At 52.9% G+C, this 14,463-nt stretch overlaps 3 protein-coding genes across 5 annotated transcripts in view; 1 reads left to right on the top strand and 2 right to left on the bottom strand.

Moving 5' to 3' along the window:
• LOC100447686 (neuroblastoma breakpoint family member 12) overlaps window positions 1-14,463 on the bottom strand; it is a 2,265,351-nt gene that overhangs the window by 366,739 nt on the left and 1,884,149 nt on the right. The window contains 1 exon segment of the mRNA XM_055078592.2: window positions 12,937-12,984. Coding sequence (XP_054934567.1) covers window positions 12,937-12,984 — 48 coding nt within the window.
• NUDT17 (nudix hydrolase 17) lies at window positions 155-3,673 on the top strand. Of its 3 annotated transcripts, XM_002810322.6 has the most exons (8): window positions 258-509; window positions 690-873; window positions 1,111-1,136; window positions 1,276-1,368; window positions 1,970-2,068; window positions 2,303-2,439; window positions 2,832-2,984; window positions 3,096-3,673. In XM_002810322.6, exons 1-8 carry the CDS (start codon window positions 318-320, stop codon window positions 3,196-3,198), a joined length of 987 nt encoding a protein of 328 aa, XP_002810368.1. In that variant the 5' UTR covers window positions 258-317; the 3' UTR covers window positions 3,199-3,673. The 3 variants fall into 3 exon arrangements, with proteins under 3 accessions (XP_054409595.1, XP_002810368.1, XP_054409593.1); XM_054553620.2 differs by lacking the exon at window positions 690-873 and having other exon boundaries at window positions 155-509; XM_054553618.2 differs by having other exon boundaries at window positions 276-873.
• PIAS3 (protein inhibitor of activated STAT 3) lies at window positions 3,241-13,915 on the bottom strand. The gene is made up of 14 exons (XM_002810321.5): window positions 13,656-13,915; window positions 11,286-11,703; window positions 11,044-11,128; window positions 10,765-10,815; window positions 10,433-10,523; window positions 9,440-9,574; window positions 9,152-9,257; window positions 8,507-8,580; window positions 8,198-8,358; window positions 5,735-5,868; window positions 5,486-5,654; window positions 5,168-5,301; window positions 4,947-4,984; window positions 3,241-4,428 (listed from the first exon to the last, which is right to left on the bottom strand). The coding sequence occupies exons 1-14, from the start codon at window positions 13,677-13,679 to the stop codon at window positions 4,162-4,164; spliced, it is 1,887 nt and encodes a 628-aa protein (XP_002810367.1). The 5' UTR covers window positions 13,680-13,915; the 3' UTR covers window positions 3,241-4,161.

Raw genomic sequence — 14,463 nt, 5'->3', positions numbered from 1 at the left:
TGCACAGTGCTGTAGAGGCTGCTTACAGTTCAGCTTAGGGCTGGTTGGAAGTAACATGTGAGTCCTGAAGTCATTCGGTCTAGGGGTCATTGTCCTAAACAGAGAAGATAGGAAGGAATAGGAGCTGAGCATTTAGAGGTATTCTTCTTTGTGGTTTAATATTATACCCATGGGTCATCCTCAAAAGATGTGCCCTTATTTGCCCGGGGACTTTCAGAAACCCCGCTACCTTCCGACCCCGCGGAACGCTCCGAGGGGAAGCGTCGCTAGGCCACCAGAGGGCGCCAGGCGGGCCGCAGCGACTCCAGAGTCGCGTTATGGCCGCTGTGCGGGTGCAGCTGCTCCTGTCTGGGCGTCCGGAGTCGGTGAGCTTCGCACGGAGTGTGTGTGGCCTCCTGGGAGCCGGGCCAGGGCTCGGGCCGTGGCCCATTCACTGCAGCTTGAAGCGAGGACGGCTTGTCCTCTCGAGCAGGCCCTTCCCAGGCGCCTCCGCTACGCTTCCGCTCCAGGTCGGCAGAAGGGGGCCCCAGAGGGGGGGCAGTGAAGGGCCGAAGATGGGGACTGAAATCGGGTGGGAACTGGCGGCGAGGACCCTGCCTCCAACGCGCGGTGTAGCCCCATTTTTGAAAGTCACGCCCACCCAGTGCCGCCCTTCTGAAGCCTTAACCCAGCTGGCTTCCTTCTGCCAGCGACCCCCTTTCTGCCCTTTTGCGGCCCTGGACGAGCGGCCCAGGGTCCCTGGGGCTGAGCTGCCCACAGATCGAGGTGTGGACCTGGGTGTGGCCGTCATTCTGCAGTCCAGCGACAAGACTGTCTTGCTAACCAGAAGGGCACGCACCCTCAGCGTTTCCCCCAACCTCTGGGTACCCCCGGGTGAGTATTCTGGGGACAAGGCCCCAAGTACAGAGAAGAAATTTGCCCTTTCCCCGCAACAATGTTTTTCCCAGTCTCAGAAGGATAAAGTGGGCCCCAAAATGTGGCATGCTCATAGTCACAAGGGACTGCAACTCCCTTTGTGTCCACTGGAGGGGATAGGAGTGTCAACAGTGAGTGGGGGGGTCCCTGGCGAAGACCACCACCATTCACCTACTGGCCCCACTGTTGTTGCAGGTGGGCACGTGGAACTTCAGGAGGAGGTAACCAGTCACCTGATCCAACCTGAGCCAAGAGACCCATGCCTGGGACCACCTTGGGTGTGGACTGAGGGAGGGGCAAGCAAAAGGACTTGGAAGAGTCAGGCACTGGCCCCTCTGATGTGTCTTCTCTGACTCCCAGCTGCTGGACGGAGGGCTTCGAGAACTTTGGGAGGAGACTGGACTACACCTGCCCCAGGGACAGTTCTCTTGGGTCCCTCTGGGTTTATGGGAGGTGAGACAAGGAGCTGGGAGAAGCTCCTCCATACTTAACCAAGAGACTTCAACAACTACCCACCAAAGTCCATAGATCAGCCCCTACCTGCCTTGGCTACAAGGGAAACAATAGCACATAAGTGGGCTGGAGTCCTCAAATCCATAACCCTCACCCATATCCCTGCTGTGTCATCTGTACCATCCACGCCCTCAGCTTTTGGCCACCATTTTGTTTCACCCTAAGGCTGTATTAACAAAGTCTCAAAAAGTGACAGGGCCAGGTGCCACCGCACCTGCTCACGCCTGTAATCCCAACACTTTTGGGAGGCCGAGGTGGGCAGATCACCTGAGGTCAGAAGTTCGAGACCAGCCTGGACAACATGGCGAAACCCCGTCTCTACTAAAAATACAAAAATTAGCTGGGCGTGGTCATAGGCGCCTGTAATCCCAGCTACTCTGGAGGCTGAGGCTGGAGAATCGCTTGAACCCAGGAGGCAGAGGTTGCAGTGAGCCAAGATCACGCCATTGCATGCCAGCCTGGGCGACAAGAGCGAAACTCCATCTTAAAAAAAAAAAAAAAAAGTGACAAAGTTCTCACTTTTGCTGTTTTCTTTTCCTAGTCTGCCTACCCTCCTAGGCTGAGCTGGGGTTTACCCAAATACCATCACATTGTTCTGTATCTACTCGTGATCTCCCAGGAATCACAGCAGCAGTTGCAGGTAGGGCTGGCAGTGAGGGAAGGAAACAGGGCTCAGAGGAGCCCAAGCAACCTGGTTCTGACTGTGATTAGGAGCTGGGCGGGGGTTGGGGGGGTAGTCAGAGATGACGAAGAATATGCAATACCCTTTCCCCTTGCTCCTGCCTTTCTCCATGAAACCTGCAGGTAGGTTTTGATCACGAACAGGCAGCCCAGGGACAGGCAATGACTGAGGGGTCACCATGTCTGACCCCAGGCCCGGATCCAACCAAACCCAAGTGAGGTGAGCGCCCTTACGTGGCTGACACCAGATGTAGCTGCTGCAGTGGCTGCCACAGAGGATGGGACAGAGACACCCAGACTTCTCCCCCAGGACCTACCACCCTCTGTCCTGTAAGTAAGAGCTTCTCCCTCAGCCTCTAATACACCAACATATTCATGTTGAGAAGTTCAGCGTCTATCTTGTCCTCAGGATGGAATTTTGTGTTGTGGGGGAGATTTAAGGAGAGTGGGTCAGCTGATAATTAAGAAGGTACATGAAATCTAAGACACTGACCATCAAACCCCAAGGATTCTTGCTCTAACTGGCTAGCATTGAAGGTCTAAGTGTCAGTTCTAACACAGGGGCAAGTCATTTAACCCTCCTTGAACCTGTTTCCTTTCTGCAAATGAGGTCAACACCCACCCACCTCCTGTGGTAGTTGGGAGGATTCAGGGACCTAACATATATGTAAGTTCTTTGTAAGCTACAAGGCACAGCCCCAACAGGAGTTGTCACCATGCAGTGCAGTGGAACTAGAGGAGGATGGAAGAGCCCGACCTCTGGTCCTGCCCATGTCCACCCTCCTGCGGATGATCCCAACCATGGCAGAGGGCAAAGAGAGAGTCAGCACTGGAACCAAGTTTGCCCTCAAGCTCTGGCTGCAACATCTGGGCAGGTAAAAGTGAAAAAGGACCGGAGAGCTCCACAGTACTGGGCTGGAATGGTCTAGTTTTTACAGGCATGGGGAAAGGAGGGAAGGACAACCTCTCTTGGAATTCCTCCATAGAACACCCCCACCGTGTAAAAGTGCAACTCACCTGGACCCAGGGCCAGCAAAGGAAGAATGGAACATGGACCCTCTTCCCCCAAACCAGGGGTCTGGAAAGTGAAGTGTAAAATCCCCTCCCTAGCCCATCTCCATGACACTCACAGAACATTCACAATCTTTATTATGGGTGAGAGCTTCACTACAACTTTAGAAATAAAAAGTAAAATTACAACATAGGTCCTAGGCCTTGGCGAGCCTGAAAAAGAAGATTGGGAAGGAGGGCACAGGGTCCTTCCACCTCCCTGGAAAGGTGCAGAATGAGCCAGGCCTAACCACAGGGCCATGAGCCTCTAGAAGCTTAGGGTGGAATAAGAAACACTGTGAACTTAAATATATAAATAGAGAGAGACCCAAGCAATAGGCCGGGCCTGACTCCCAAACCCCTGGGGATCATGGCTAAGGCCTTACATCCTCCTCTGTCATACTGGAGTAGGAGGCAGGGGAAGTCATCTTTGGAGTATTTTGGTTTTTCTTATTTATGTACAAAAAAGTCCACATCCACAATCCAAAATAAAGTTCTCTGTCCATCTCTGAAACTGCCTGTCTCAGTTTTTCCACCTGTCTGTTTGGCCGAAGGGAATGGAATGGACATGAAGAGACAATGGATGTGAAGAAGAAATAGAGCCATGGATTTGGGGGATAACAAGAGAGCATTTGGGGTTCAAGAGAGGTGCCCCTTCCCCAAGAGGCTCTAGACATAGTCAAGGCTGAGGGTTCAGCCCTTCTTCCAGCTCACATCCCATCCCATTTGCCTCCCACTGCCTAGGTTAACATACCCAAAGGAATGTGCCACCATCTAAAGAACATTTCCAAAAACAGACCCCAGTGTCCTTAAAAACAGGTTCAATATTAACCCTTTGGGTGCTGGCCTTGTCAGGCAGAGATGAGGCCAAAAGTAGGCATCTGTGAACGTCTGTCTGGCCCTTGGCCAGAACCCCCAGAGGGATCAGAGTAGCTGGGGTTAGGACTCCACAGCATACCTCCTCAGTGTTGGGGACAGCGAAGTTGCCATAATCCAAGGAACTCAGTCCAGGGAAATGATGTCTGACCGACAGCCAGTCAAAGAGGGACCTGAGGGCAGGGGTCCTCCATGCCCCTCCCTCAAGGCCCCCCCAGGGGCCACAATGCTGCTGACACGGCCAGGAGGGGGTGCCGGAGTGGCGCTGCGGTGGGAGCTCCCCAACGTGGGGGCCAGTGGGCCCAGAAAGTGAGAAGGGGTCCCTCGGTACTGGAAAAAGTGGCCAAGGGCATCCTGTTCATCTAGTGAGGTGATGACGGAGGGGCCATAGTGCTAGGAAGAATCAAGGGCATAGTTTAAGATCTCATCCTGACTTCCCCACCTCCTAGTCACTCATCTCAGAAATGCCGTATGAGAGCAATCAACCCCTGTGGATCCCAAGGTATTCTCTTGAGAAGCAGGAGAGCCTCTCCCTCTTTCCCCTACTTCCCCACACCCTTCCCCTTTCCCTGCCTTGAGAGAGCTCCTCCAACTTGTTAGGTTCTTGGCTTTGTGGGCGTCTGAAATGTGTGGAATGTCCGGTTAGAGCAGGCATGGTGCTCTAAGTGCACACGGGGGTGGGGGTGAGTAGGCCAGGGCAGAAAATTAACAGGGGATCTAGGAAGCAGGCCTAAGTAGGAATCTCAGGAACTACCAGTGGGGCTGAGGAGGTAATAAGCTACCTACACCTCACTGTCCTCACGGGAAAGCAGATTTACATCCCCAGAGATCATAAGAGAGGGAGGGGCCCCATCAGTGCCTAGAAAGGAAGCTTCAGAGATCTGAGACCTTCTGAAGAAAGAACCACTTACCTGACTCTCTGTCTGAAGAAATGAAAATAAATCTAAACCTGGCAGGAAAAGAAAAATCAAAATTAACCTCCTATCTGACCGCTTTACCGCCAAAAGACAAAGCACTTTGGACTGTGGCCCCTTGCAGGAGAAGCAGGAGGCTTTGAGAAGGAACAGGGGTTCTGATGTAGCTCTGGGGAGGGTGTGGCCGTGCAGGGTCCATCTTATGATCCATGTCATACCTTGGATGTCGGCTCCCAGTGGGAAGGCAGGTGGGTACTCATGTAGTGGGAGACTGGACAGGAAATCCCCACCCAACGTGCCCATAGCAGGGCTCCTGAGCACCGAGGATGGCTGGTGGCCAGACGTCAGGACTCTGTGGGTAGAGAGGAGCTGAGGCAGCCAGCAAACCACAGATGCCCTCACCCAGTTCAGGTCCCCAGGTTCCCTCTCTGCCCCCTCCACATTTCTCTTGCCCCAGGCTTTGTCCAATGATCAGAAAGCATTCCTAACTTCTTCCCCTGTCCGTTTTGCTGTAGATTCAGCCTATTTTCTCATACCCTTTGCTTCCAGGTAGGGCCGGGATGGCAGCTGAGGTGACAGAACAGTGCTTCTTGGTAGGGGGCAGATCCTCCTCATCTGATGAGCTTTCTATTGTCAAGTCAATAACTTCGACCTTCTTCTTATTCTCTGATGGATTTCCCTCCTGGACTGGGCTGTACTGGAGGCCTGCGGGTATTAAGAAGACTATGTCTCAGAGAAGAGGCCATCCAAGATTTAGCTTAGCTGGGGAACAGGGGGTCACTCACCATCCAGCCCATACCCTGGCGGGGGGCAAACCTCAGATGCCTCCTTCTTGGGTTTCATTGGGCACCAGGATCCATCTTCCATGAATTGGATCTCATCACAATCTGAACAGGAACTAAGAATCTCCATAAATAAACTGGGGGAGGAGAGAGATGAAAATTCATGGGGCTGGGAGATGAGCAGAACAGTAGCCAGAGAGTTCTGTAACTCACCTTCCCGTATCTCAGTGTCCTCATCTGTAAAATAAGGACATTATCCATCCTACTGGACCTCTCTTGAGTTGTTGTAATCAAACAACACAAGGTAAAAGAGCTTTGCAAAGTAAGTAATAGGTTTTAAAATAAATACAATCTGAGGCCGGGTGCAGTGGCTCACGCCTGTAATCCCAGCACTTTGGGAGGTACAGGCAGGTGTATCACTTGAGGCTGGGAGTTCAAGACCAGCCTGGCCAACATGGTGAAACCTCATCTCTACTAAAAATACAAAAATTAGCCAGGTGTGGTGGCACATGCCTATAATCCCAGCTACTTGGGAGGCTGAGGCACGAGAATCGCTTGAACCCGGGAGGCAGAGGTTGCAGTGAGCCTAGATCACGCCACTGTTCTCCACCCTGGGCAACAGAGCAAGGCTCTGCCTCAAAAAAAAGCCAGCGTGGTGGCTCTCGCCTATCATCACACTTTCAGAGACCAAGGAGGGTGGATCACCTGAGGTCAGGAGTTCGAGACCAGCCTGGCCAACATGGTGAAACCCCATCTCTACCAAAAATACAAAATTAGCTGGATGTGGTGGCAACATGCCTGTAATCCCAGCTACTCAGGAGGCTGAGGCAGGAGAATCACTTGAACCCAGGAGGCAGAGGTTGCGTAAGCCGAGATCACGAGACTATGCCATACCACTCCAGCCTGGGCGATAGAGTGAAACACCGTCTCAAAAAAAAAAAAAAAAAAAATCTGAGCACTTACGTGTAGTATAAGGAACAAAAGGAGCAAAGATACAGAAGTCCATAAACCATCTCCAAAAGGCACTGGGTCTTTGGCTGTCTAAACACTTGTGTAAAAATAAATAAATAAAGGCACTAGGGGCCAGGCATGGTAGCTCATGCCTGCAATCCCAGCACTTTGGGAGGCCAAGGTGGGAGGATCACTTGAGGCCAGGAGGTCGAGGTTGCAGTGAGCTATGATTGTGCTACTATACTCCAGTCTGGGCAACAGAACGAGACCCTGTCTCAAAAACAAACAAACAAACAAACAAACAAAAAGTGGAGGAGCACTGGGAACAAGAACCATAATGTAGATTCCAAAAAGGGGTTAAGACTAGCAAGATCAAAAGATTAGAACATCCAGGCCCTCAAAAGAACCTTATTGCAATGCTCAGTGGGAAGTCAGGTAGTTGTTATGGGTGATACATTATGACAGTTCAGTACACTGGCTCTGCCACTTAACAATATAACCTTGAGCAAGGCTCAATCTCTCTCGGCCTCAGTTTCCTCATGTGTAATGATACTACCTATCTCATAGGGGTTTTTTTTTCTTTTTTTTTTCCTGGGTGAGTGTCACTAGCCAATCATAGGATTATTTCTTTTTTTGAGACAGGGTCTCAATCTGTTGCCCAGGCTGGGGTGCAGTAATGCAATCATAGCTCACTGCAGCCTCAAACTCCTGGGTTCAAGCCATCCTCCCGCCTCAGCCTCCTGAGCAGCTAAGACTACAGTCATGAGCTATTATAACATGCCTGGCTACTTTTTTTAAATTTTAGAGAGAGGGTCTTACTCTGTTGCCCAGGCTGGTCTCAAACTCTTAGCCTCAAATGATCTTCCCATCTCAGCCTTCCAGTGTTGGAATTACAGGTAGGAGCCGAGTCCATAGGGTTATTGTGAGGATTCAATGAGATAAGTCATGCAAAGTGCTCAGCAAGATGCCTTATATATACTAAGTCCTTAATGTTGCCCTCCACCTCCACACACACGCACACACACACACACACACAGATCGGTAAAAGGGATAGATAAGGTGAGAATTGCGGGTCATGTGAGGGGAAGTAAGCCATATGAATTAAAAACCCTGAAGGAGGTGGTGGCTAAAAGAAAAAAGAAATATAGGCTGGGCATGGTGGCTCATGCCTATAATCCCAGCACTTTAGGAGGCCAAGGTGGGCGGATCACCTGAGGTCAGGAGTTCAAGACCAGCCTGGCCAACATGGTGAAACCCCGTCTCTACTAAAAATACAAAAATTAGCCAGGCATGGTGATGGGCGCCTGTAATCCCAGCTACTCAGGAGGCTGAGGCAGGAGAATCGCCTGAACCTGGGAGGTGGAGGTTGCAGTGAGCCAAGACTGCGTCACTGCACTCCAGCCTGGGCAGCAGAGTAAGACTCCATCTCCAAAAAAAAAAGAAAAAGAAAAAGAAATAACCAAGAAAAGAGGGTTCTAGTGGATGTCCTAGGTAAGAGGAAGCAAAATGGCCTACCCATCAATGATAAGAGATTCATAGGGAGCCTTCTTGTCACACACAGGACATGTCCACGTAGGCTTCTTCTCATTCATCTGTAGATAAAGGGCAGCATCGAAGCTCTGCAGGTGGGCACAGGTGAGGGCACGACAAGGGACAGTCAGGCGCATCTTCCCTAGCTGAGGAGAAGCAAGTTCTCTTGTCAGAGGCCCCACTCTGGTTTCATCCCAGAAAACTTCACTCCAGTATCCCTAGGAACCCTCATCAAAGTCCACAGGCTAAACCCAACTCCCTTCCCACCCTGTTCCCTTCTCCCCTTTTACCCACCGGGCACATGAGTGACACCCGGAGACTCGTAGTGGCCACCTCACTGTCAGGATCAGCAGTCAATTTCTCCTTGACTGAAACAAAAGTGAGGCCAGAGCCATGAGGTCAGCAAGGCTGGAGGGAGCCCAGGAGTTGGTAAGGCCAGGAACAGATGGCTCTGGCTGAGAGGCTGCTGGGTGGAGCGTCTTTGGGGGCCAGTGGGACGTCACATGGAAGTGGTCTGGGATATGGATGATGAAGGCTGGGTGTGGGGGATTTTCCCATCCCTGAAGATGCTTAAACATAGCGTGACACTCTGGCTATGTTAGAGATGATCTGGAGGAGTTGAAGCATCATGTGAGGGTTAGATTAGAGGACCCCTAAGATTCTTTCCAGTCCGGAGAGCCCATATTCTAGCAGGGCTGGAGTTAGGAACTGTGAGGTGCAAAGCAGATACATGATTGGAAATTCAAAGGTGCCTGGGAGTGGTCCAACTTCAACTATAAAGACTGGAAGACTGGTCAGGGGTAGACGGGGAGGGTTGGGGTTCATGTGAGAAGGGGAGGAAGTTGTCAAAAAAGAGGTATGGGTTTAATTATGAAGGCTGGAGGGCCAGGAAGACTTGGATCCAGATCAGGTGGGGAAGAGAGGAAAGATGTTACTCACTCAGTGCCCGCGAGTGGTCTGGGTTCCGGATACCCTTTGCTCTGAGTTTTTGTAGAAGGGTTCCTGCAGTCAACTGCCTCACCAGGTACACAGACAAGGAGTAATTCTACTTGGAGGCAGGGGGTAGACAATTAGCCTCTGCTTCTCATACCACCACTGCCCACTTTTGTTCCATGAGGACCAGGGACAGACCCATAAAGAGGAAAATGCTTCCCCAGCCCAGGACACTGGATGGTTCCCCTTCACCCTCAGCAGGCTTTTCCAGGCACCTGCTTTAGCTGTGCTCACCCGTCCAAACTCAGATGACCAATTGACCACAATGGTGTTGGGAACAGTGGCTGAGAGTCGAGCCAGGGGTGTGATGTTGATGGGGCGGCTGGGCCTCTTGGGCTCGGCCCCATTCTTGGTTGGGGGAAGGTAACCCTGGAGAAGGGAGGGACTGGTCAGCGGAGAAGTGGCTCTGGGAAGGGGCTCTGCTCTTTCAACAAAAGATATCTTGTCTCGGGTTATTCAATCCCTGGAGGGAAGGCCAACTCACTCACTCACTGACCAAGGGGATGGAGGCCCATTCAGTGGCTCACAAAACTGGAGCACTGTCTAGGGCTGTGTGTGGGGTTCACTCCTGGGGAGAAAGGAGAGCTTATTTATTGATCGAGAAAAAAGGAACCCACTCACTGAGTCCCTGAGGAGGAGGAATAAGGATGCCTCACCTTTTCTAACTCTAAGCTCTGGTGTCAAGTCTTTCTGGCTGGGTGCACTGGCTCATGCCTGTAATCCCAGCACTTTAGGAATACGAGGCGGGCAGATCACCTGAGGTCAGGAGTTCGAGACCAGCCTAGCTAACATGGTAAAACTCTGTCTCTACTAAACATACAAAAATTAGCCGGGCGGGGTGGTGGGCACCTGTAATCCCAGCTACTTGGGAGGCTGAGGCAAGATAATTGCTTGAACTAGGGAGGCAGAGGTTGCAGTGAGCAGAGATTGCACCATTGCACTCCAGCCTGAGTGACAGAGCGAGAGACTCTGTCTCCAAAAAAAAAACAAAAAAGAAGTCTTTCTTACATCTCGGGTTGAACTAATGTCCTCCTCCGAGTTGTCACAAAACCTTTGTTCAGCCCTATCTTAATACTCTCGAGATTATATTGATTCAGTCAGTAAACTGAGCACCTACTATGTGCCATGCACTGTGCTAGGCATGTCTCTTTCAGAATAGGTTTGTAGTTAATATTTATGAACTGAAACGCTAAGGGATTACTGACAGAAAAAGGGGAGAGCATTTACCGGCAGGGGGCACAGTTTCCCATTGACCTTGACAAAGAGGTTGGGGGGAAAATAATCTTCCTGGGGGCAGCTGGTCTCACAGAGACAGAACCTGGTAAGAGATGAGAAAGGAGGAAAGAGTGGGAAGAAACTTCTTTACTTGAATCTGGCAGAGAGACAGGGAACCCCAGAAAATCAGTCATAGATGCCTGAAGCCCTCAGCATCCAACAAGAGCCGCAGGGCTGCAGTAGGCAGTGGCAGAGCAGGGACATCTCGTAAGGGTATCTGTCATACCCCTACTTCACTCCTACCCCCAGTGGGTACCCAGCATAGGCAGGGAGGATGAACTCACCTTAGCTGCACCTGTATGGTATAATCACATTTGGCTCCTGGCAGAACCTCTCTGTAACAGGGAGGGAGATGAAGAGATGTCAACATGTAGCCCCCAGAGGGCAAGGGTGAATGCACAGAAAGGCTGAAAGTTAGATGTGCAGGAGATAGAGAAGAGACACACAAAAGAACGAGAGACAAGTAGGTATAGGAGGATGGATAGGGAAGAGCGCAGGGCAGAAGAGAAGAAAGTCAGAAAGCAGAGTCCAGAGATGAGGCAGGAAGACTGGAAGAGATGTACCTGGATGTAAGAATCTGCTGCACTTGCTGGGGTGTGAGGGCAAAGGTAAAGTGCGCTTCCTCAAACCGCTGGCTAGAAGTGGATGCTGAGGATACAAAGGGGCAGTTATTCTAAGCCCATGCACAGGCAGCCACAGAAATCGCCCCTGTCCCAGGTCGCTGATCCCATAGGACTAAAGCCTAAGAAATGTTTGGGGAACAGGTAGGGAGTCCAGAAGACTAAGGGACCACAAAGAGCCATACCAAGGGTGGTGGGCCGGATGAGCTCCCCATAGACTTCATAGAAGGGCAATGGTTTCATGGTGACATCAGGGTGCACAGGCTGGGGCAGAGGGGGGTGCATGTCCACCTCACGCTTGGGGCCCAGCAGGGTGCCAGGGGCCAACAGGGTTGGGGGAATGGGAGCTAGAGGACCAGGGGAGCCTACAGGAGAGGTGCCAGGGGGCAAAGAGAGAAGGGAGAGATCAGAGGGCCCCAGGGTCTTCCGGGGAAAGCGTCGTCGGTAAAGCTCTTTGATCTTCATCTGGACACTAGGGGCACAGCTGGACTTCAGGAGGTGCAGAGCCTTGGCCAGGAGCTCGTGCTTCCGTCCACTCTTATTCCGGCCAGCAAAGCCAAGAAGCACCTGAAGCTCAGACACCCGGAAACTCATCACCATGTGCTGTGGAGAAGAACAGAGAAACTTGAGAATCCTCCCTTGCACAGGCCTGCCAAGACATGGGCTGAGCTACCAGGTGGGCAGTGCCTTTCCCTCCAACACTGATGGGAAAGATGATGCTTCGCAGCTAGCGGATTACTGCCAGGTAGTCGACCTATCCAAAGGGACATCTCAGTCCCACTTTAGCAACCATCAGGTCAGCATCATCACCACCACCCCCAAGCTTGAGCAACACTATTTCCCCAGGCCTGGAAGCAGCCAGAGTGGGGCAGGGAATGGCAGACAGCAAGCTACCCTCAGACACACCTCCGAGTCCATACAGCCTCCCACCTCCATCCCTGGACTCTCCTTTAAGCTGCTTATCTCCTCTCTTGCCCTTTCTCAGACTCTCAAACCCATCCCAGCCTCCTGGGAACAGGATAGGAGACAGGGAGAAGGAGGGAGAGACAAGAGGATTCAAGCCAGACAGCCCCACGGGGAAGAAAGGGGCCAGGTGGCTGGAGGATTGTGCCCTTCAGCCCACCCCTCCCAACCACCTTAATTCACCTCGGCTATTTCCCCCAAGCTTCTGAAGCTTCTGTGGCCAGGGTTTTCAGGTCAGGGTTCAATGCTCATAACTCCCCCAGATCCTTTCTTGGAATCATTTATATAACCACCCCTTCCCCACAACTTAGTCCTATTTTTCTGGAAGGGAAACAGGACCAAAACTTGGGTCGGGGAGATTAACAGTGAATCACTGAGTCCAAGTATCCTGCCTGTTTACTCTATCTGCCAGGAACCATAATCTGACATCTCTCCTACATAGAGAAAATAATACTCCTCTACAACCTACAGCCCCCCCCATAGGGGTGGAAGAGGAGAGGGCAGAGCTCTAAACAGAGGCCCTGGGTGGATGAAGGAAAAGCCTCTGAATCAGGGCACAGAATCGCAAATCCCCTGAAGGTAGCTGGGCCCAGTGGCTAGACCTCCAGCCTGCCCAGGACCATAGCTCCATTTCAAAGGGCAGAGGAAAACCAGGAGGCAGGGGGATGAACTCGGTAGTTGAGGTTCTATGAGATGTCCTCAGATGTGGTCACCCTCCAAACTCTGTGTAGCAGGAGGGGAGCGCTCTCCTTAGAAGACTCCCTTCTGTGAATCTCTAGGAGATCCTGTCATGGTCAGGGCTTGCTAGCCCTACACAATTCTTCTCATAGGAGGCTTTGTCTTGGACCCCTTTTATGGAATGTGATGAGAAACTTGCTCCTCTTTCTCCCCATCCTTATCTCCTCTGTCCTGCCTTTTTTTCTCCATTAGCTTTCCCTATAACTTCCCACCTTTCTATCCCATAGTTTCACACGCCTCTGCCTCTGCCCAAACACCGCGATTCACTAAGGCAGGACCTTCCTCTGAGCCTCCAGGAGGCTTCTGCCCCACCCCTCGAGGTATCGGCCCGCACAGCCCCGCCCCCCGCATCTCAGCAGCCTACTGGCATTTCCTAAAGCTCGGATCCCGAGAGTAGCCCCAAAGACCCTATCCTCTTAGCTGCCTTTCCCCCGGAGCCTCCCCTACATCTGCCCCGCGGTCCCATCCCTGCATCTGCCCCCTACTGTTGCATCTCTTGGCCTTGATCGACTCGTCCCCAGTGCCTCTACAGCAGCTTTTCCCCCTGGCCCTACCCCAACAACTGCCCCTACTACTAAATCCGACTTCTACCCCTCGTCCCCGCCCCCTGCGCCTCAGCCCTCAACAGCTGCAATTCCCCTCGGCCCCACCCCTACATCTGCCCCGCAGCCCCGCCCCCGGAGCCCCGCCGCAGCCCCTTCCTCGCTCTCAGCCACTTCTCTCCCATGCTCAGCAGCCCGTGCCTGCCACGTCGTCGGCGCCCACCCGAGCCCCGGCACCCAGTCTCGGTCGCTTCCCGGACACGGCGTACCGCCGGGCTCAGTCCAGATGGGGATGGGGGAGGGGGCCGGTACCTTTAATTCGCCCAGCTCCGCCATCTTGAGACATCGCAGGCGCCCTAGCCGGAGCCGGAGCTCAGGCCCAGGAACCGGCGCACAACTCTCCACCCCGGCGCCGGCCGCAAATGCCGCCTGCTCCGCCCCGTCCGGCCCCCTATACCTCCCCTTCCCGGCCCCGCCCGCCTGGCTTCGGACAAGCCCCAGCCTGAGCCCCTCCCTCCACAGCCGACCCAGCAGCTACACGTCTGCGGCCGGTTGGCAGGACGCGTAGCCCCGGAGGGAGTGTATGGCCACCAAGATCGCGGGGTCCCTAGGGCAACGGGGAGGAGGCGGGCCCGAAGTGCCTGGTGGAGGGGGGCTTCGCCACGGCAGAGCTGGGAGGGGACAAGCTTTTAGGGAGCCAAAGATACTTGAAAGATGGAGGGAAAGTATCGGGAACTGCTAGAGCTCAGAGAAATGGGGGAGGGGGTAGCGAAGTTGGAGCGCAAACCCTCATCTCCATCTCTACATAAGTTTAATCAACTAAAATCGAGAGGTCTTCCGACTCGGGAAATGGGTGAGCGCTGATCCGTCTTAGGGAAGCCGTGGAGTCGGCATTCAGTTCAAGACGGCTATGCTCAATTCACCCTCTCCTCCTCCCCCATACACCAACTACAATGCAGCTCGTGGTCCGATCGTAGGACTCAAACTCGGCAGCAAAAAAAGTTTGGTGCGGGGAGCGGGACTTACCAGCACAGTTGTGGGAGATGGAGAGAGGGCTCGGGAGACTCAGAGGGCGGGCTGGAGAGGTGGGGGAATGGGGCTTGGCGCCGCTCCTGCTGTC

The sequence above is a fragment of the Pongo abelii genome, chromosome 1 (genome assembly GCF_028885655.2).
Source record: "Pongo abelii isolate AG06213 chromosome 1, NHGRI_mPonAbe1-v2.0_pri, whole genome shotgun sequence".
Taxonomy (NCBI): Eukaryota; Metazoa; Chordata; class Mammalia; order Primates; family Hominidae; genus Pongo; species Pongo abelii.
This window is presented reverse-complemented; position numbering and strand designations above follow the sequence as displayed.